The sequence below is a fragment of the Amblyomma mixtum genome, chromosome 10 (genome assembly GCF_055824585.1).
Source record: "Amblyomma mixtum isolate Tamu chromosome 10, ASM5582458v1, whole genome shotgun sequence".
In the NCBI taxonomy this organism is placed as follows: Eukaryota; Metazoa; Arthropoda; class Arachnida; order Ixodida; family Ixodidae; genus Amblyomma; species Amblyomma mixtum.
The window spans coordinates 153,533,033-153,549,958 of NC_143021.1; the positions used below are offsets into that span (position 1 = coordinate 153,533,033).

The 16,926-nt window shown below is 48.3% G+C and overlaps 1 protein-coding gene across 1 annotated transcript; it reads left to right on the forward strand.

Moving 5' to 3' along the window:
- The first annotated feature begins 276 nt into the window (after positions 1–276).
- On the forward strand, positions 277–16,764 carry LOC149327409 (tissue factor pathway inhibitor 2-like). The gene is made up of 5 exons (XM_089564866.1): positions 277–346; positions 8,480–8,635; positions 11,456–11,623; positions 14,122–14,310; positions 16,751–16,764. Exons 1-5 carry the CDS (start codon positions 277–279, stop codon positions 16,762–16,764), a joined length of 597 nt encoding a protein of 198 aa, XP_089420992.1.
- Positions 16,765–16,926: the final 162 nt, after the last annotated feature.

A 16,926-nucleotide genomic window follows, 5' to 3' on the forward strand; every position in this document is an offset into this window, starting at 1 on the left:
AGTGCTCATTGTCGTCGATGAGATGTGGTCTTTGTGCATTAACTTCAAATGTTTGTTTCTCAGAACAGAACAAAGAACGCAGCAGGATAAATGTAATCGGTGTTATTCTTTCTCGGGCTGCATTTTTTCTTCTAATACAGTGTCGATTCTTTTGTTTTTTATTAAGCAGTCTTCTTTTTGTCGCGGCAGAAGTCTCTTTACCTTGCATGAGTATGATTTGCTTATATATAAAAGGGAAACAGTACCCAGACCTATTGGCAACGCAACTCAAGCGCCATGGTACTCTGCACACTGCTCACGCTTTTTCTCTACGGCGTTTCCGCTGGGCAATCATTAGAAGCTATTGGTATGCATCAGTCTTCTATTTTAACTTAAACTCGTAGTATTTCTATAGTTATTTCTTACTTTCGTAGCTGAACTACCATTCGCGTTGGCAACTGCAGAATGTCTGCGTGAATCCGGGATGGGATTAGACTATTAGAAACTGAAGGCTGCAGCGGATGCAGTTGAGGTTTTCGAAAGAAATGGTGGCTGGTGAAAGGGTGGCACAAAAGCGGTACATCAATTTTCTCTGGGGAGCTCTTAAAACTTAATGAACCCTTTCTCCTCCTTTTACGTTTTGTGCTACGATGGGAAGGATGTGGACGTGGAAACAACTTACCATCATAGAGGTAGATTGCAACTGACTCCGCTGCATATTGCTAAATGTGTTAGTATAGTTATAGGTAATTATAAACGTGTTCTGTGTAATAATTCCTAGACATTCTTATTGTTTGGCATATACAATCGGTTTGATTTCCAGCTTGGTTATGTTCTGAAGGTAAGAAAAATGCGCAGCCGAGTGCGTGGTCGCGGCTGCGTTTCTTGAGCATATATTGAGCACGCGCATATATTGAGCACGCGCTTCTGCTTCACGTGGACCTTGAAGTAGACGTGGCGTGATATGAACATATTTGGAAATATGATATTTCATGGCAGCTGAGGGTCCTGGCTATTCGATGTGAGCTGGCTAGGGAATAGTCTGTGTTACCTTGATGATGACGCTTCCTGTTCGGTACGAGAGAAGCGTGCCAAACCTCTCTGCCTCTCGGTAGTTCGGAGAATGTGTGAAGGAGGTTCGTCTGTTGCAGCCATTGGCATGAGGTCTGCATGGGTGGACCCAGTGCAGCTCTGTGAAGGGTATCAAGTGCAAAATTATGTTTTTAAATATTTGCCTATGTTGTCGTTAAGTACAGGATGGCGTACGCGTGTTTGGTACAGACACGTGGGCTACAGCCAGAGTGGGGCGAGATGGGACACAGATTTGCAAATTGCCGCCGTTATTTTCATTCCCGGATGTAAAAAAAAGTAAAACTGCTTTACGGCTTCCGGTCGTCCTAGTAAAGATTAATTAAATGAAATGAAAGAGTAATCTGTAAATATCATCTGTAAATATATTGAAAAATTCCGCCGCCGCGGCGGCTCAGTGGTTATGGTGCTCGGCTGCTGACCCGAAAGACGCGGGCTCGATACCGGCCGTGGCGGGTCGAATTTCTTTGGTGGAGAAATTCTAGAGGCGCGTGTACTGTGCGATGTCAGTGCACGTTAAAGAACCCCAGGTGGTCGAAATTTCCGAAGCCCTCCACTACGGCGTCTCTCATAGCCTTAGTCGCTTTGGGGCGTTAAACCCCATAAACTGAACCAAACCAAATCTTAAAAATTCCATCTAGGGAGAAGTGTGAGAATGCTCGGGATAAAGTGAACCGCCCTTGAAGAATCACCATCCTTGCAATGGAATTGGTTTGTTCACCGAAGGTAGTGGCCATGTAGTACACCAGGGTGGACAAATCCTGCTCCGAGGAGAGAGAGTGTTTTAAGTTATAGGATACGGTGGCCGCAGCTGGCAAAGGACTGGGTTTATCGGACAGGCTTTGGCGCTGTAGTGGGCATAGTCAGGCTGATGACGATGGTGATGATCATGATATGTGTGAGGTTCTGAACAGCTGGCAAGTGCATTTTTGGCAGATAGCCTGAGTAGTCGTGTATAGTGGCCGCAGCGTGCAGAGGAGAGAATTGGAGAGAAATGGAAGAGGTACTTTCCTTGCAGTAGGCGCTATCCGGCTGATGATGATGAGTGGGGATAGGGGAAAAACAGTGCAAAGGTGCAATCTGCAGCCTGCGCTATTGTTCACTTGGCTCATGGTACATACAGTACACACGGGTTGGGCGCCACGCCTATCTCCACCCAGTCTCTCCCTCATGTGCGGCAAAACAGGCGGAAATAAAAAGCCAAATAAGGAAATTTCTGACACATCATCGAGTGAATGGGTGAGGATGGACGCCAACTGCCTCGTCGGTTCTAAAAGCTGTGCGGCATCTAGGCTTCGTGCGGTCCGGACCGTTCGTGCGCACACACAAACGCACACGTAAGCACGCACGCACACACTTACACTCAGCGCTTTTTTCCCGCTCTCGAATTTGACACTACATCGGGTACAAGAGGTTGGTTGTGCTGCGTATGACGCGAAAGAGTAACAGTTAAGAAGAGCTCATGCTTTCGACAGTAGAATAATTTTCTATTACCTTTTTCATTAAAAGTAGCGATGTGGATTAGCTTCGGAGATCTGCACACAGTACACTACCATGACGCACGGCGCGTAGTTTGATTGCGAAAACAGCCAGTTATAGTGGTACCTGCACTTTGTACAGGTGCGTCTTCGAAGCGCAGGTCGGAGGCCGTTGATCAAAGACGCGTCACGGCAGGCACACACCCAGGGTCACTCCGGAACCAGCACAGCACTTCGTTCACCTCTTCGCCGCACCGCGTGAACGGATGCCGGTCGTTCCCATTACAGTTACCTCCCTGGCGAAAAGGAGCCATCCTGGCGACTTACGGGGACGAAAGAGTTGGCGGGTCATAGTAGGGCTTAAGACGCTCCACGTGTACAGTTTCACGCCCCCGGCGACGATGATCCGGTGATGGGTTAAGGGGCTCAACTGCGTAATTCACGGGAGAAGTTTGTTGTAGAATGCGGTAAGGGCCGTGATAGCGGGAAAGCAGTTTCGTGGCGAGGCCGGGAGTGGAGGAAGGCACCCAGAGCCAAACGAGTGCACCGGAGGGATATGACACGGGAGGGTCCGAGGGGTCCCGAAGGTGCTTCTGGTGCCGCTGCAGTTGTGTGGTGAAAGAGCGCGCAAGTTGTCGACATTCTTCGGCATACATGTGAGCGTCGGAAAGGGATGTGGTCTCGGAAGGCTCAGGACGGTAAGGGAGGATGGTGTCCATGGTGGATGTAGGCTCGCGACCATATAAGAGAATGAAAGGGGAGAATCCCGTCGTTGTCTGCGTAGCCGTATTATAGGCGTAGGTTACGAAAGGAAGTACTTTGTTCCAGTTGGAGTGGGCGGTATCAAATACATGGCGAGCATGTCACTGAGTGTGCGGTTGAACCGCTCAGTCATGCCATTGGTTTGTGGGTGATAGGCGCTGGTACAGCGATGAACGATTTGGCATTCCTTTAGCAGCGCCGCGACGACTTCCGAGAGAAAAACACGGCCACGGTCACTGAGCAGTTCTTTCGGAGCTCCGTGACGAAGAACAAGACGGTGTAGGATGAAAGAAGCAACATCATGTGCGGTAGCAGATTGGAGAGGCGACGTTTCTACGTAGCGGGTGAGGTGGTCAACGCGCACGATGACCCAGCGGTTGTTAGCCGAACTCGTTGGAAGCGGACCGTAAAGATCGATGCCGACGCGGTCAAAGGGGCGGGCAGGGCAGGGTAACGGCTGCAACGGAGCGGGGTCGTGGCGGGGAGGGTTCTTGCGACGTTGGCAGGCTGTACATGACCGAATGTACTGACGTACGAAGCGGTACATACCGCGCCAATAATAGCGCAGACGCAGACGAGCATAAGTTTTCAATACACCGGCATGGCCGCATTGTGGATCGGCGTGGAAAGAGGCGCAGATCGCAGCACGGAGGTGGCGAGGAATCACCAACAGCCACTTCCGCCCGTCGGAGAGGTAGTTACGCCGGTATAAGAGGCCATCACGAACGGCAAAATGGTGGGCTTGGCGACGAAGAGTCCGGGACGAAGAAAGTGGCGAGGGATTAGACAGTAAGGTGAGGAGGGAATTGATACAAGGATCCTGCTGTTGTTCGGAAAGCATATCAGGGACACCGAACGACGAGAAATCGTAGGCACAGACGAGGGCAGAGGCGGAATCGCAAGGGAGTGGTGAACGGGAAAGTGCGTCGGCGTCGGAGTGCTTGCGTCCAGAGCGATAAATAACGTGAATATCAAATTCCTGGAGACGTAAAGCCCAGCGGGCAAGTCAGCCAGAGGGATCTTTAAGCGAGGACAGCCAGCCGAGAGCATGATGGTCGGTGACGACATAGAACGGCCGGCCGTAGACGTAAGGGCGGAACTTGGCAATCGCCCAAATGATGGCGAGACATTCTTTTTCTGTGACAGAATAGTTGGATTCCGCCTTGGTGAGGGCGCGGCTGGCGTAAGCCACAACATATTCGGGATGGCCAGACTTCCTTTGGGCAAGACCTGCGCCCAACCCCACACCGCTCGCGTCAGTGTAAATCTCGGTCGGACAGTCGGGATCAAAATGGCGGAGTATTGGGGGGGAGACCAGGAGGCGACGTAAAGTGGTGAATGCTTCATCGCAAGCGGGGGACCAAGACGAAAGATTCGGGCTGCCGGCAAGAAGCTGTGTTAAAGGTGCAATGATACAGGCGAAATTCCGGATGAAGCGGCGGAAGTAAGAACACAGGCCTACAAAACTGCGAAGTTCTTTTAAGGTGGTCGGTTTGGGAAAGTCAGCGACGGCGCGGAGTTTGGCAGGGTCAGGAAGGATGCCATCTTTGGAGATGACATGGCCTAATATCGTCAGTTTCGTGCCACCGAAGTAACATTTCTTCAGGTTTAGCTGTAGCCCGGCAGCAGTAAGGCACGTGAGAACGCGCTCGAGGCGTAGTAAATGAGAAGAAAAATGTTTGGAAAAAACGACATTGTCATCCAGATAGAACAGACACGTTTCCCATTTGAGCCCGCTGAGAATATTATCCATCATTCTCTCGAATGTGGCTGGAGCATTGCATAGGCCGAATGGCATGACATTGAATTCATACAGGCCGTCTGGGGTGACGAAAGTGGTTTTAGGTCGGTCAGCGGCAGCCATGGGTACTTGCCAGTAGCCAGAGCGTAAGTCTAAGGACGAAAAATACTCCGCTCCTTGCAAGGAATCTAGTGCGTCGTCGATTCGGGGTAGAGGATAAACATCCTTGCGAATAATCTGGCTGAGACGACGGTAGTCCACGCAGAACCGAATGGAGCCATCTTTTTTCCTCACCAGGACAACAGGAGAGGCCCAAGGGCTGTGAGAGGGCTGTATTATGCCGCGCTGTAGCGTATCGTCGACATTTTCACGGATGACGCGGCGCTCTGTGGGCGAGACGCGGTATGGGCGCTGGCGCAAGGGGGCGTGCGTACCTGTGTCGATTTCGTGAGAGACGGCAAACGCACGGCCCAAAGATGCTTGGGAAAGGTCAAAAGACGTGCTGAAGCGCTGGAGAAGTGTCAGTAGCTGGTCACGTTGAGTGAGCGGAAGGTCGGCAGCGATGGCGCGTTGAAAGACGTCGACGGGGAGCGGATCGGGCGTGGTCGCACGAAAGTCCAGGAGAGCAACCTCGGTACAGGCACGGTGATCGGAGAACTCGTGGGAAAGAGCAGGGTTCAGTTCTTCGACACGACCGAGGCATTCACCGCGAAGGAGAGAGGACGGGCAAAGGTTGGAGACATAAATGGCACAGTGACCATCGTAAATCGTGAGAACGGCGAAAGGAATCAGAAGGTGGTGTCGGCGGGTGGCAGCTGTGGTGGGTGTGAAGAGAACAGGGCTACTGAAGGGCGAGTCAGATAGGAGCGGGACGAGGGCAGAAGAGAAGGGAGGTATGGCGGTGTCGGCAGCTACGAGAAGTTTAGCGGTGGGCACTGGCAGGCCGCACACGGAAACGTTACACACCAAAGGTAGCGCGAGTTCAGCACCAGCACAATCAATCACTGCACGGTGGGTTCAGAGGAAGTCCCATCCTAGGATGACATCGTGAGAGCACGCACTCAGCACAACAAACTCGATGGTATATGCTACGTCTTTGACAGAAACTCGTACCGTGCAGGCTGCGATGGGGTGGATGCGCTGTGAGCTGGCCGTACGGAGCAAAAAGTCAGACAGGGGCGTCGTCACCTTGCGAATTTTGCGGCGAAGAGAGTCACTCATCACAGACACGGCAGCGCCCGTGTCAACGAGCGCAAGAACAGGGACACCTTCGACAATCGCATGAATCACGTTGGCGGGAGGAAACGGAGGACTTGGCGAGTTCGCAAAAGACGCAGTTCTTGCCTCCGGAACTGCGGCAGTTAGTTTTCCTCGCGGATGGGTTCCGGTCGCCGAAGCATTGGGGAAATTGAACGGCGGCGAGGGGAAGGCGAGCGGCGAGTAGAATACTGGGAGCGAGGCATAGACGAGCCAGAAGAGCCATTGGTCAAGGGCGGCTCAGGATCGTATCCGTACGGATGCACAGCCTCCCCAGAGCGAGGCAAGCGCTGACGGCAGAGACGTGCGACGTGCCCTGGAAGCCCACAAGCGTAGCAGATGGGCCGATTATCGGCGGTGAGCCAAGGGTTCGTAGGGTGTCGTCGTGTGCGAGGAAACGAGGCTGGGGGAAGTGGCATGGACTGGGGTGGAGCATAATAGGCAGGGCTGCTGCGATACGTGGGGGAGGCAAGCGAGCCCGGTGTCCGGGTGACGGCTTCAGCATAGGTGAGTGGTGCTGCGACAGGAGGAGGCGGGGGGCTGGATGGCAGGACTGCAGCGACCTGCTCCTGAACAACACGGCGGATATTCAGCGCAAGGGAAGGCGCGAGGTCGGCAGTAGGGCACACAGGGTCTCGAACGTGATGGAGAAGAGAAAGCTGGCGAGCGACTTCCTCGCGTATAAAATCTTTTACGCGCTCCATGAATAGGGATTGGTCCGAAGACGAGGGACCAAGAGACAAGCCAGCAAGACTCTCGGTAGGCGCACCAGACTGCCGCGTAGAAGCGCGTTGCTTGCGCAACTCGTCATAGCTCTGGCACAGCTCGATGACGGCACTGACGGAGGTGGGATTCTTCGCCAGGAGCATTTGGAAAGCGTCATCGGCTATCCCTTTGAGAATGTTGTTAACTTTGTCAGTCTCTAGCATCGAAGGGTTCACGCGCTTACATAAATCGACGACGTCTTCAATGTAGCTGGTGAATGTTTCAGCCGGTAGCTGGGCTCGAGCACGGAGACGTTGCTCGGCGCGAAGTTTCCGCACGGCGGGGCGGCCGAAAACGTCCGCGAAGCTTGCCTTGAATGAAGACCAGGTGGGAAGGTCGGCTTCATGGTTACGAAACCATAAGTTTGCAACGTCTGTGAGATAGAAAAGGACGTTGCTCAACTTCACGGCGTCGTCCCACCGGTTGTAAGTGCTGACGCGCTCGTAGGAGGCCAGCCATTCGTCGACGTCCTGGTCGTCCGTACCGCTAAATGGGGAAGGGTCGCGCTGGCGTTGGACTCCGGAACAGAGGAAGGTGGGAGGGATGGCCGGCGATGACTGCGTCGAAGTGTTTGGCATTGTTGGCGGTGCAAGTTGCGTTCCGCTCCGAAGTTCCAGGTTGAGCACCGGGACGGGGATCGAAGCACCTCCACCAAGTGTACAGGTGCGTCTTCGAAGCGCAGGTCGGCGGCCGTTGATCAAAGACGCGTCACGGCAGGCACACACCCAGGGTCACTCCGGAACGAGCACAGCACTTCGTTCACCTCTTCGTCGCACCGCGTGAACGGATGCCGGTCGTTCCCATTACAACTTATATTTTTTAAGTATTCTAGTTCGTCAAATCTACTTTTTTTGTACAGGTAGTGCCTCCATAACTAATCGTACCTTTTGGGCTGTTTCTTTCAGGTAACTAACGAAATAATTTTTCGCCTAGACACATACATTTCCCCCGACTTTTATTCCCAGGCCTCTTTAAGAGTTCAGCTTTAAATATATGCTGTCTTTGTGAAAAACAACCGACTTAGGCGTTCTCTAGTGACCTAGCTGTACTTTGCCATGAGGGCAAGTACGTTGGTCTCGCTCTATGTTTTGTGGGATATGTGAAAACGCCTCCTCTGCTGTCATAACTCCGGTATACGTTAATAAGCCTGTAAGCAAGTGGACAGCTCATAGTTGCTTATTCAGAACAAAAAGAAGGACGGAACAACTGTGTATTTAATCATGATACAATGCTGCGAAGATACATGGGTATAGCTTTTAAAAGCAAAGGAGTGTGACATTCCTGGGGAACACAGATAGAGGGTCACTTTCGCATATTTCCTTTGAAAATATTACTTGGATAAAGGGCAGGCGAGAAACCAGTCGGCTCTCATTGTTTGTTGTGTTTAAGTCAGTTTTCTTTTTTGCAGATCCCAAATGTGCTGTAAAGAGCTTCACCATAACGACACCTCGCTGCGCTACTCCTGGCTGGCAGTTTAAACAAAACACAAGAACATGCGTATCCACGTGCAATTCCGCCGCGCCGTTTAAAGACAAAACACTATGCGATGCAACTTGCCGAAGCAGTAAGTAAATACAGATTTGAACCGAATAGGTCTTTCTTTTATGCGCATTTTATGAGGCTTGATATCATTGACATTCACTCTGATTAACACACTTCAGCATTAGTTGTATGGAGCTTCAAAACATCGCTAGTTGCGACCTTGGAGCTAAAAGCTTTCCTTTATTCCGCTTTTAAATTTTCCATGTGTTATTTATACCATGTTTGTTACACAGTGTGAACGTCAGCGGGGCAATGTTTTGAGCGACATTTCTCTAATACATTAGCATGTAGGAGAGACCCGAAGTATGAGAAAATCATGAGTGGTAAGCAAGAACACTGTTATAGCTGACTACTCTATTTCTGTATAGGGACGAAAGCACGGCACGGGGTGTATATTAGCGAACATACTTTTTTTTGCAAAAGCCCATAGGCTTTGCATGAGCCTGGTCGTGACGACCTGTGGGTCTTTAAAACATCATACGTGTTTCATCCAACCTATCTTCGGATTAATCCATCCAGAACTACATGTTACAGTGGCTAATATCTAAAACATAGCACACGTGACTTATGACTGCCTATCCGGTGATTGTAAATTAGACGCAACCTTTCAACTTACAACTAATAACTACAGCTTCTGGCAGCCGTTTTGTCTCTCGGGGTGTAGAGAGGCTGATATAAATGAAATATTTTTAGGTCAGTAATTAAACTGACATACGTGCAAAACAGGGAAAGTGCTTATGAGAAGCCGACTGCTCGTATTCGAGGTTGCATAATCAAAAAGAAGTCCTTATAATTTTATCTGCCAAAACAACTATCCGGCACACGAAAAAAAATACCCACAAAATTTAATCAAATTTTTTCACTTGATTTACGCCTCCTTGCGCCAACCAAGTCCTTGCGGTAATGAGAATAGAAAAAATGCTCTTAAAAGGAGCAACTATAATCAATATGGGGTCAAATATTTAAGCAATCATTCTGACCAAAGTAATGACTGCCAACCAAAGAGCCAAACTTTTATGAAGTAATCGAGCACCTGCCGAAATTTCAGTGCAGTAGGCTCAACCACTGTATTTGTCATTGTACCATGCTTTGCCTTAAGTTCCATTCTTCCCCGGCACGATCACTGACGCCAGTAGCAGTAGTACAGCCAGCGCATTTTGTACTATTCGGGAGAAATCATCGGCAGTGGTTTATCTCTTCGCCAGCCATGTTATCTCACGACACTGAAGGAGGCAATGCTTGTTGAAAACTGCGCCCTTTAAAGGTACCACTGGTTCTTCTCATATAATCTGGAGTTTTGTGAACAGGTTGGTTGTGTAATTTTTAAATGCCGTAATCGATTCATTATCATAATCATCATCAGCCTGACCACGCCCACTGCAGGGCCAAGGCCTCTCCCAAATCTCTCCAATTAACCCTGTCCTTCGCCAGTTGCGACCACCGTATTCCCGCAAATTTTCTAATCTCATCCGCCCACCTAACTTTCGGCCACTCCCTGCTACGCTTGCCTTCTCTTGGATTCCACTCCGTTATCCTTAAGGACCAGTGGTTATCCTGCCTTCGCATTACATGCCATGGCCAAGCCCACTTATTCCTTTTGATTTCGACTAGGATGTCATTAACCCGCGTTTGATCCCTCACCCACTCCGTCCTCTTCCGATCTATTAACGTTACACCTATCATTTTTCTTTCCAAAGCTCGCTGCGTTGTCCTTAACTTAAGCTGAACTCTCTTGGTTAGCTTCCACGTTTCTGAGCCCTTTCCTCCTTTCACATTGGGTGCATACATGTGTCTTCATCGCGGCGCAACTGCTGCGCCGCGTCGTATTAGCTGTTCTCTCGCAGCGGAAGCGACAAGGGCACTCAAAAATTGACGACGCGCACATAACACGAGGAGTGAGGCACAGGTTGAGCACTCTGACTCGGCGCGTCATTGAACGTGAGCGCTTTACAGGATGAGTCTGCACCGATGACCGCCAACCGAGCAATGAAGCTAACACAAAAACCGTTGTAAAAGCAGTCTACAGAGGAAAAAGGTAGACGGTTTGGCGTGGCTAAGCGTGGAATGCCGGGCAGTAGACCTAGTTACAGAGGCCATCTAAAGAACTTACGAGCTGTGAAAGCGAAAGCACCCTTTGGCTCAAAGGGCTTTACACTAAAGTCCTTAGCCATAAAAGCTTTGACCTCAAGCCCTTTACCAAAGGCCTTTACTCAGAAAGCATTTACAATGAAGGCCATAATACTAAAGGTCTTTCTCATAAGGCCTGTACACTGAATATATTTACCTTGAAGGACTGTCAGTGCTAGGTGTACACACCAGGCAGCTTGTAGAGGTGCGAGCTTTGCAGGTGAGAGAGATGAAGAATAAAAGTATATTTATAAAAAGGAGACGAGAGCATTCTGGGAGGTGTCCTCAGTCCAAGAGTCCAGTGGCTTCCGCCGAAGAAGTCACCTTCCACAAAGCCCGAATTCGGTAAATGTACCTAGAAGTGCTACTGCAATAGAGCAACTGCTTTCATTTGTTCCGAACTGCCCGACAATCCTCCGTATGCTCTTTGCAATCAAAGCACGACGATGTTGGCACAAAGAACCACGCTGAAGGCTAATAAAGGCACACAACTCATAGCATACAAGTTTGGTTTTGAATTTTGCCAATATGCAACTCTTACTTTAAGCAACCTTTCTTGGGGGTCTAAGTCGAATAAAAAGAAAACATGCCTAAAATCAGTCCTTTCGCATACCGTTCAATATACCAGCGCACTGCGTAATGATTTCCTGCAAGAAATAAGTTCTCTCTATAAGTGGATGACACTGGAAACACATCGTTTTATTGTCCATTTCAGGAGACGTTTGCACAGCGCCCCGAGCTGTAACTAGATGTGTGGCTGGTTCTCAAGTGGAAGTCTTCTACTTTGATCCTCAATCAAAAACTTGCCTTTTTGATGTAGCCTGCGGCTACACCGGGAATAACTTTCCAACCGCTGCGGAATGCGTCAGGACTTGCGGCGGCCGTAAGCTAATTCTCTTTATTATGCTGCCTTACAACCAACACCTAATGCATCCGTTACTCATAAACAATCATATACGTCTTCTTGAACGCTATTTCCAGCTGAACACATGCAGGAGAGTGGAGACTATGTTGAATACAGTCGGTCATATTTAATGTGGATGGCTACTTAGAGGGCTCGCCTTGATACACAGGTAGCGAAATCTTAACTTCGTGGCTGCACAGTGTTTACTCTATCACTTTGACTCGCAGGTGGGGCTCAGAGATGGTGCTTAAAAGGGAAAGGTGAATTGTAAATTACGCGGTGCCTGTCAAGTGTGCATATACAATGTCCGATGTTTAGGCGGATCCGCCGAGTGGAGTATATTTCAGAATAGGGGAGTAATATCATCATCAGCCATCCAAGCACAGCCGCACAGCCCGAAAGGAAAGCTATACGGCTGTTATGAACACCAGAGTAGTTGCCGTTGCGCATTAGGGGCTAATGTATGTACATTAAACCACCCTACTAAAAGGACCGCCGTTCTGGCGCAGTTGCGGTCCATCTTTTCAAGCGGTTCGCAGATATGTGACGTTTGAAGCAAAGTAAGGCTAAGCTTTTGAATAATTGCAGGGGCGAGCTGTTTGAACACGTTGAAGTGTTCAGGACCCCAGAAATGCACTCTCCGCTAAGCGAACTTCGAGAAAAAATTATATTGCTGTCTGTGCGTTCCTGGGCCACTCGAGTGCCCTCTCCTCCCCTGATGTAATCCTGTTCTATGGCCTAAAGCATTACAGTGAGTGTTTTAACGCGCTCTGGTTGATTTCTTCTGCATATAGGACCACAATGCGAAACCATGGCGCTCCGTTTGCTTTCTATGCAAAACTTGCCCCGATTCCTTATTCTTCATGCTGAAAACCATGCAGTGCTTTCTAGAAGAAAGTGATAGGCAGCAGAGTTTTTGCCGTGACGCCTTAGAGGCTATACAGTTTTAAACAATTAAATCATGAACTCAGCTTCAAGCATCAGTGGCCGGATATCGAAAAGAGTGCTATCTGTAATGTGAATCAATTTTATGAAAGCTGACCGAAATGAGTTCGCAGATTCAGTGCGGCAAATTCAGTGCGGCAAATTGTTTAGTAAAATGTTTTCACCTTTGACCTTAATCCCTTCAAATCCACTGCGGTTCAAGTGTCCATCGTTGCTGAGAATACTTTCTCGCAGTTATTTGCAACATGAAGCGTATGCATTTCTACCAGCTCTTACTGTTGTCTTTTGCGTAACGGTTATTGTATCAGGCACTTTCCCATGAGACGTCAAGGCACTGACTTCTGAACACTGTGTAAACTAGGAATGCAACTTAACGAATTATGCAGTATTTATCGTTTACGAATATAGCACTAGGGTTGAGCACGCGGCTACCCGGCAATATCGCGCCACTAATGTGGTGACGGTCGCCGCTATGTACGCTAAAAATCAGTTTGTCTGGTGCTAACTTTATCCGGTGAGCAGAAACAGGTGGCCCTCAGCTAAGTGCGGGGACAGATATGCTTGATGTTCGCAGGGTAATGTTCCGGCTTTCAGAGCGCGAATTTTTATTTATGGTATTAGCGCTCCTCCTCAATTCCAATACCCCTTACAGTTTTTTCGTCACACCAATTCAGAAAACTTGTAGTAAAGGAAGTCATGCAATCCGCTGCGTTGCGAACAATTACCACAACGTCCTGCGATCAGTTGGAGTTAGCCAGAGCCTGCACGAGCGTAGCAACGTTCGGCGGTTGCCGTCTTCTTTACTGAACGCCAGCCATTGGAGTTTCCGGTCTCTCTTACAACTCCACTCGGGCGAAAATTCGCAAGCATGATGTCGGTATCGCACGATTGCGTTTATTTTGTGCAAGAAGGCTCACGGCTGTAGAAATGAAGGTGTGTAGAGAATGTGGTGGTGGCTTCAGTAAAAGAGTTGTAAGCATAGGTGACAAAAGCTACAACGCCGCGTCTGTTGCAGGGATTCTATGTGTCTGTTCTATGGGTCTGCGGATGGTACGCGAAGGTGGTGCTGTGGACAATGTTGCATTCCCGAAAGACAGCTTCTACAACTTTAGAAAGGAAGGTGTGACCATTTTCCCTCAGGAACTCTTTGGGAGCACCATGAAGAGGAGTGTTGAGGAATGTTATAATGAAGGATGAAGTAGAAATGCCGTGGCATCTGTAAGATGGTAAAGGCAACGTTTCGGCGTAGCGCGTTAGATGATTGATAGCAACAACGGTCCAGCTATTCAGAGTATCCAGAGGGCCGTAAAGGTCAACGCCAACACACTCGAAGGGCTGGGCTGGGCAAGGCAGCAGCGGGCTGGCGAGGTGGGTTTCCGGAGCCGAAGGTGCGTTTTACAAGAATGTCTATTTTCGAGGATCTGTACTCTGTTATTGTGATATCTGGCATTTTTAGAATACCGACTTATCGCTGACTTAGAAACCAGTGCCCAAAATTTATTAACATGATTACCAACATGTTTTTTTTTCAGGCGTTGGGCAACCTGGATACTGTAGAGAGCCTGCAAATCAAGGATACACCTGCGATAGAGCAACTGGATCGTATCGTTACTACTACAACGTTCTTGCAAGACAATGCCAATGGTTTCCTTACTATGGGTGCGGGGGCGGACAGAACAATTTCCTGACCTACGACCAGTGCCATAAGCATTGCATGCAAGGTGAGTCAACGCATTCAGAGTACGGCTACACAGTAGATAGTCTTTTTGTCTGTAGCCTCAGATTCCAAAGCGATTTCCTGATGATGTAGAGGAGTTTTCGGTGAACATCAGCCTACTCGTGAGAGAGGAAGGTATTCTGAGAATGAAAGAAGAAATTGTCTAAGAATTGTTTTCAGTTTCAGGGTGTTAAAATCTAGGTACTGAAACATGACTGGAGAGTTTTTGCGACTTTCGGTTCGCTTCTGGGGAATGATGAACACAAAAAAAGATACAAAGTTTCCGAAGGAGAGAAAGAAACTGAACCTTTCATCGCTTTCATGTGTGCTGAAGTGCTGTGCTTACATTGCTATGAGAGCTAATAGATGCGTAAACGTAATTTGAAACCTATGTAAAATCCCATCTTTCTGCTTGCTTTTTTTTGCTTGATAATGTGCTAACATTATGATTCCTAACATTAATGAGTCCTACATTTCGAGACCTCTGGAAGAGGAGGACAATGATGGGACCTGGGTTATATTCCCTACATCACAATACAGTTTCATAATCATTTCAGAAAAAGCTTAATACGCAGAGAGGTTTTTTCCATGACAACCTCAACTGTGTTCTGCCTTCTCTGTTATCGAACTATACATTAAAAAACGTCATGAAAGCGTCTTGAGATACACATGTCCGACAATCACTCCGTATGCGAGAGGAGAAGCCCCTTCGCTGAATTATTTTGATATTCGCTCAAAAATGACAAAACAAGCGTGTTATTGCTACGCCTCCTTACTGTGCTAGAACTCACCCCTCCTAAAGGGGTTATAGTACAGTAGCCATACTGGCCGCAGACACTGTTAGCATTGGAAAAGTGGTGAATTCCACATGAGATTCGGCGACGCCACCTTTGGTTAACGCCTGGCGCACAGACGGGCGAGAAGGTGACCGTTTTATCTAGCGGCATGTCACCTGACCCGTTTGCATTCGTGGGGCACGTGCCGAAGAAACAAAATAAAACACTGAATGGTGTCTCTGGAACAGCGAGCCACGTGACTAGAGGAAGTACACTACTCTTTTATTCCGACATCATTGAAGCTGTCCAAAATGAATTGGAACACATTTGCTCGCTAGGCGTAACTAAGAATAGCCTTTTAGCCAGAGTGCCTGAATAAAAATATCTCGGGTTATGCGAGAGAGACAGAGAGATAAATTTAATGAAAGGATATGTGCAGAGGTAGACAGGCGATAAGGTGGCCCTTGCCTGCTACTGCACCCCGAGAAAGCAGGAATGTGGAAGCATATTGAAAGTGACGGTGCGAATCCAGGGTGATGATGTCGTAATACAATGAAATGCTTGGAGTGCTCAGGGTTAGAGGAGACTGGGTGGCACTTCTCTCGCAAAACATGTAGCACGTGGAGCGCATGTCTTCCTCATGCAGCATATGTATTGCACACACCCGCACATACACAGAGCGCACGGTTGCAGAGAAGGGTTCTGTACAATTTCACATCTCGGGCAAAAAGGATGTGCACTTACATTGCCCACTGCTTCTGAACAAGCGGAAAGTGTCCAGAAGTAAGAGCAGTCTGTTAGGCCAAAAGGGCTAAGAGACGCCGGGATACTGAAATATAGGGCATTATGGCGTACAACAAGTATGAAACACTGAGAGGTATTTGGAATGAAATAATGGCACTGGGTCTTCCTGTCGGGGATGCTGTATTGTGCCTAAGGACAGAAGCTCAGAAAAAAATCAGAGAGCTGTTGGAAGATTAGAACTAGGTGTCCACGGTAAAACCACTGAATCGGAAGTGCAGGCGGATATCGGCAGCGGATCGTTCGAAGCACGAAACGCTCGGAGTGAAATACTATACGAAGAATCCCTTCGCAAATAGAAAGTTAACAGACAGGAAGTAAAGATGTTTAAATACTTATAGGGAAAGAGGGGTGACACACAATGGCAAGAAAGCCCAATTGCGGTCTGATTTATGCAACAGTTTCTCGTATCGGGAACACGCGTTACTTTTGCTTATTATTTTTGTCGCGTGATGAATTCATTTAAGAGCGCGAGAAAATTGTCCTGCACATGGCCTTAACCAGCACAATCGAAACAACCTGTGTAAAATGGATGACCGAAAAGAGTTATATTTAACCAGCCGGCCTAAGCGCTTACGCAGCATTTGTGGCAGGCAGTTTCGATTATGCTGTGCTGCAAATCTTTTCGTCATCTCCATAAAACGCCTTATACGAAGCATTCAGAAGAAACCTTTCGCAAAATCATTGTTTTTGTCAGCGCTTCCTTTACCTAACTCGAAGTAGGTAATTGTCAAAGAATACCCGCTGCAGAATTTATTCACCGATCATACGACCTTTGATGCTGCAAAGAACAGCGGTCAGCATATTTTAATTCTTAGTTTTTCATTACCTCTTTGGCAGAAGTATAAACGCTGATCTCTCTTCCAGGGTCAATGCAGTAAGCTGGATCAATGCATAACTGCGACAAGAGAATGCTGCAAGGATGCAGAAGTTCTGTGCTGGTTGCTGCTAAAAATAAAAACTTCGTGAAAAAATGTTCATGTCCTCAATATATTTTAGTTAATTTAAAAACATGAAACCCTATGTACTTTAGAACATTGTAG

Coding starts and splice junctions, on each gene's coding strand:
- LOC149327409 (XM_089564866.1), top strand. CDS start 277: ATGGTACTCTGCACACTGCTCACGCTTTTTCTCTACGGCGTTTCCGCT. Junction 8,636..11,455: donor CGATGCAACTTGCCGAAGCA/GTAAGTAAATAC, acceptor TGTCCATTTCAG/GAGACGTTTGCACAGCGCCC. Junction 11,624..14,121: donor CGTCAGGACTTGCGGCGGCC/GTAAGCTAATTC, acceptor TTTTTTTTTCAG/GCGTTGGGCAACCTGGATAC.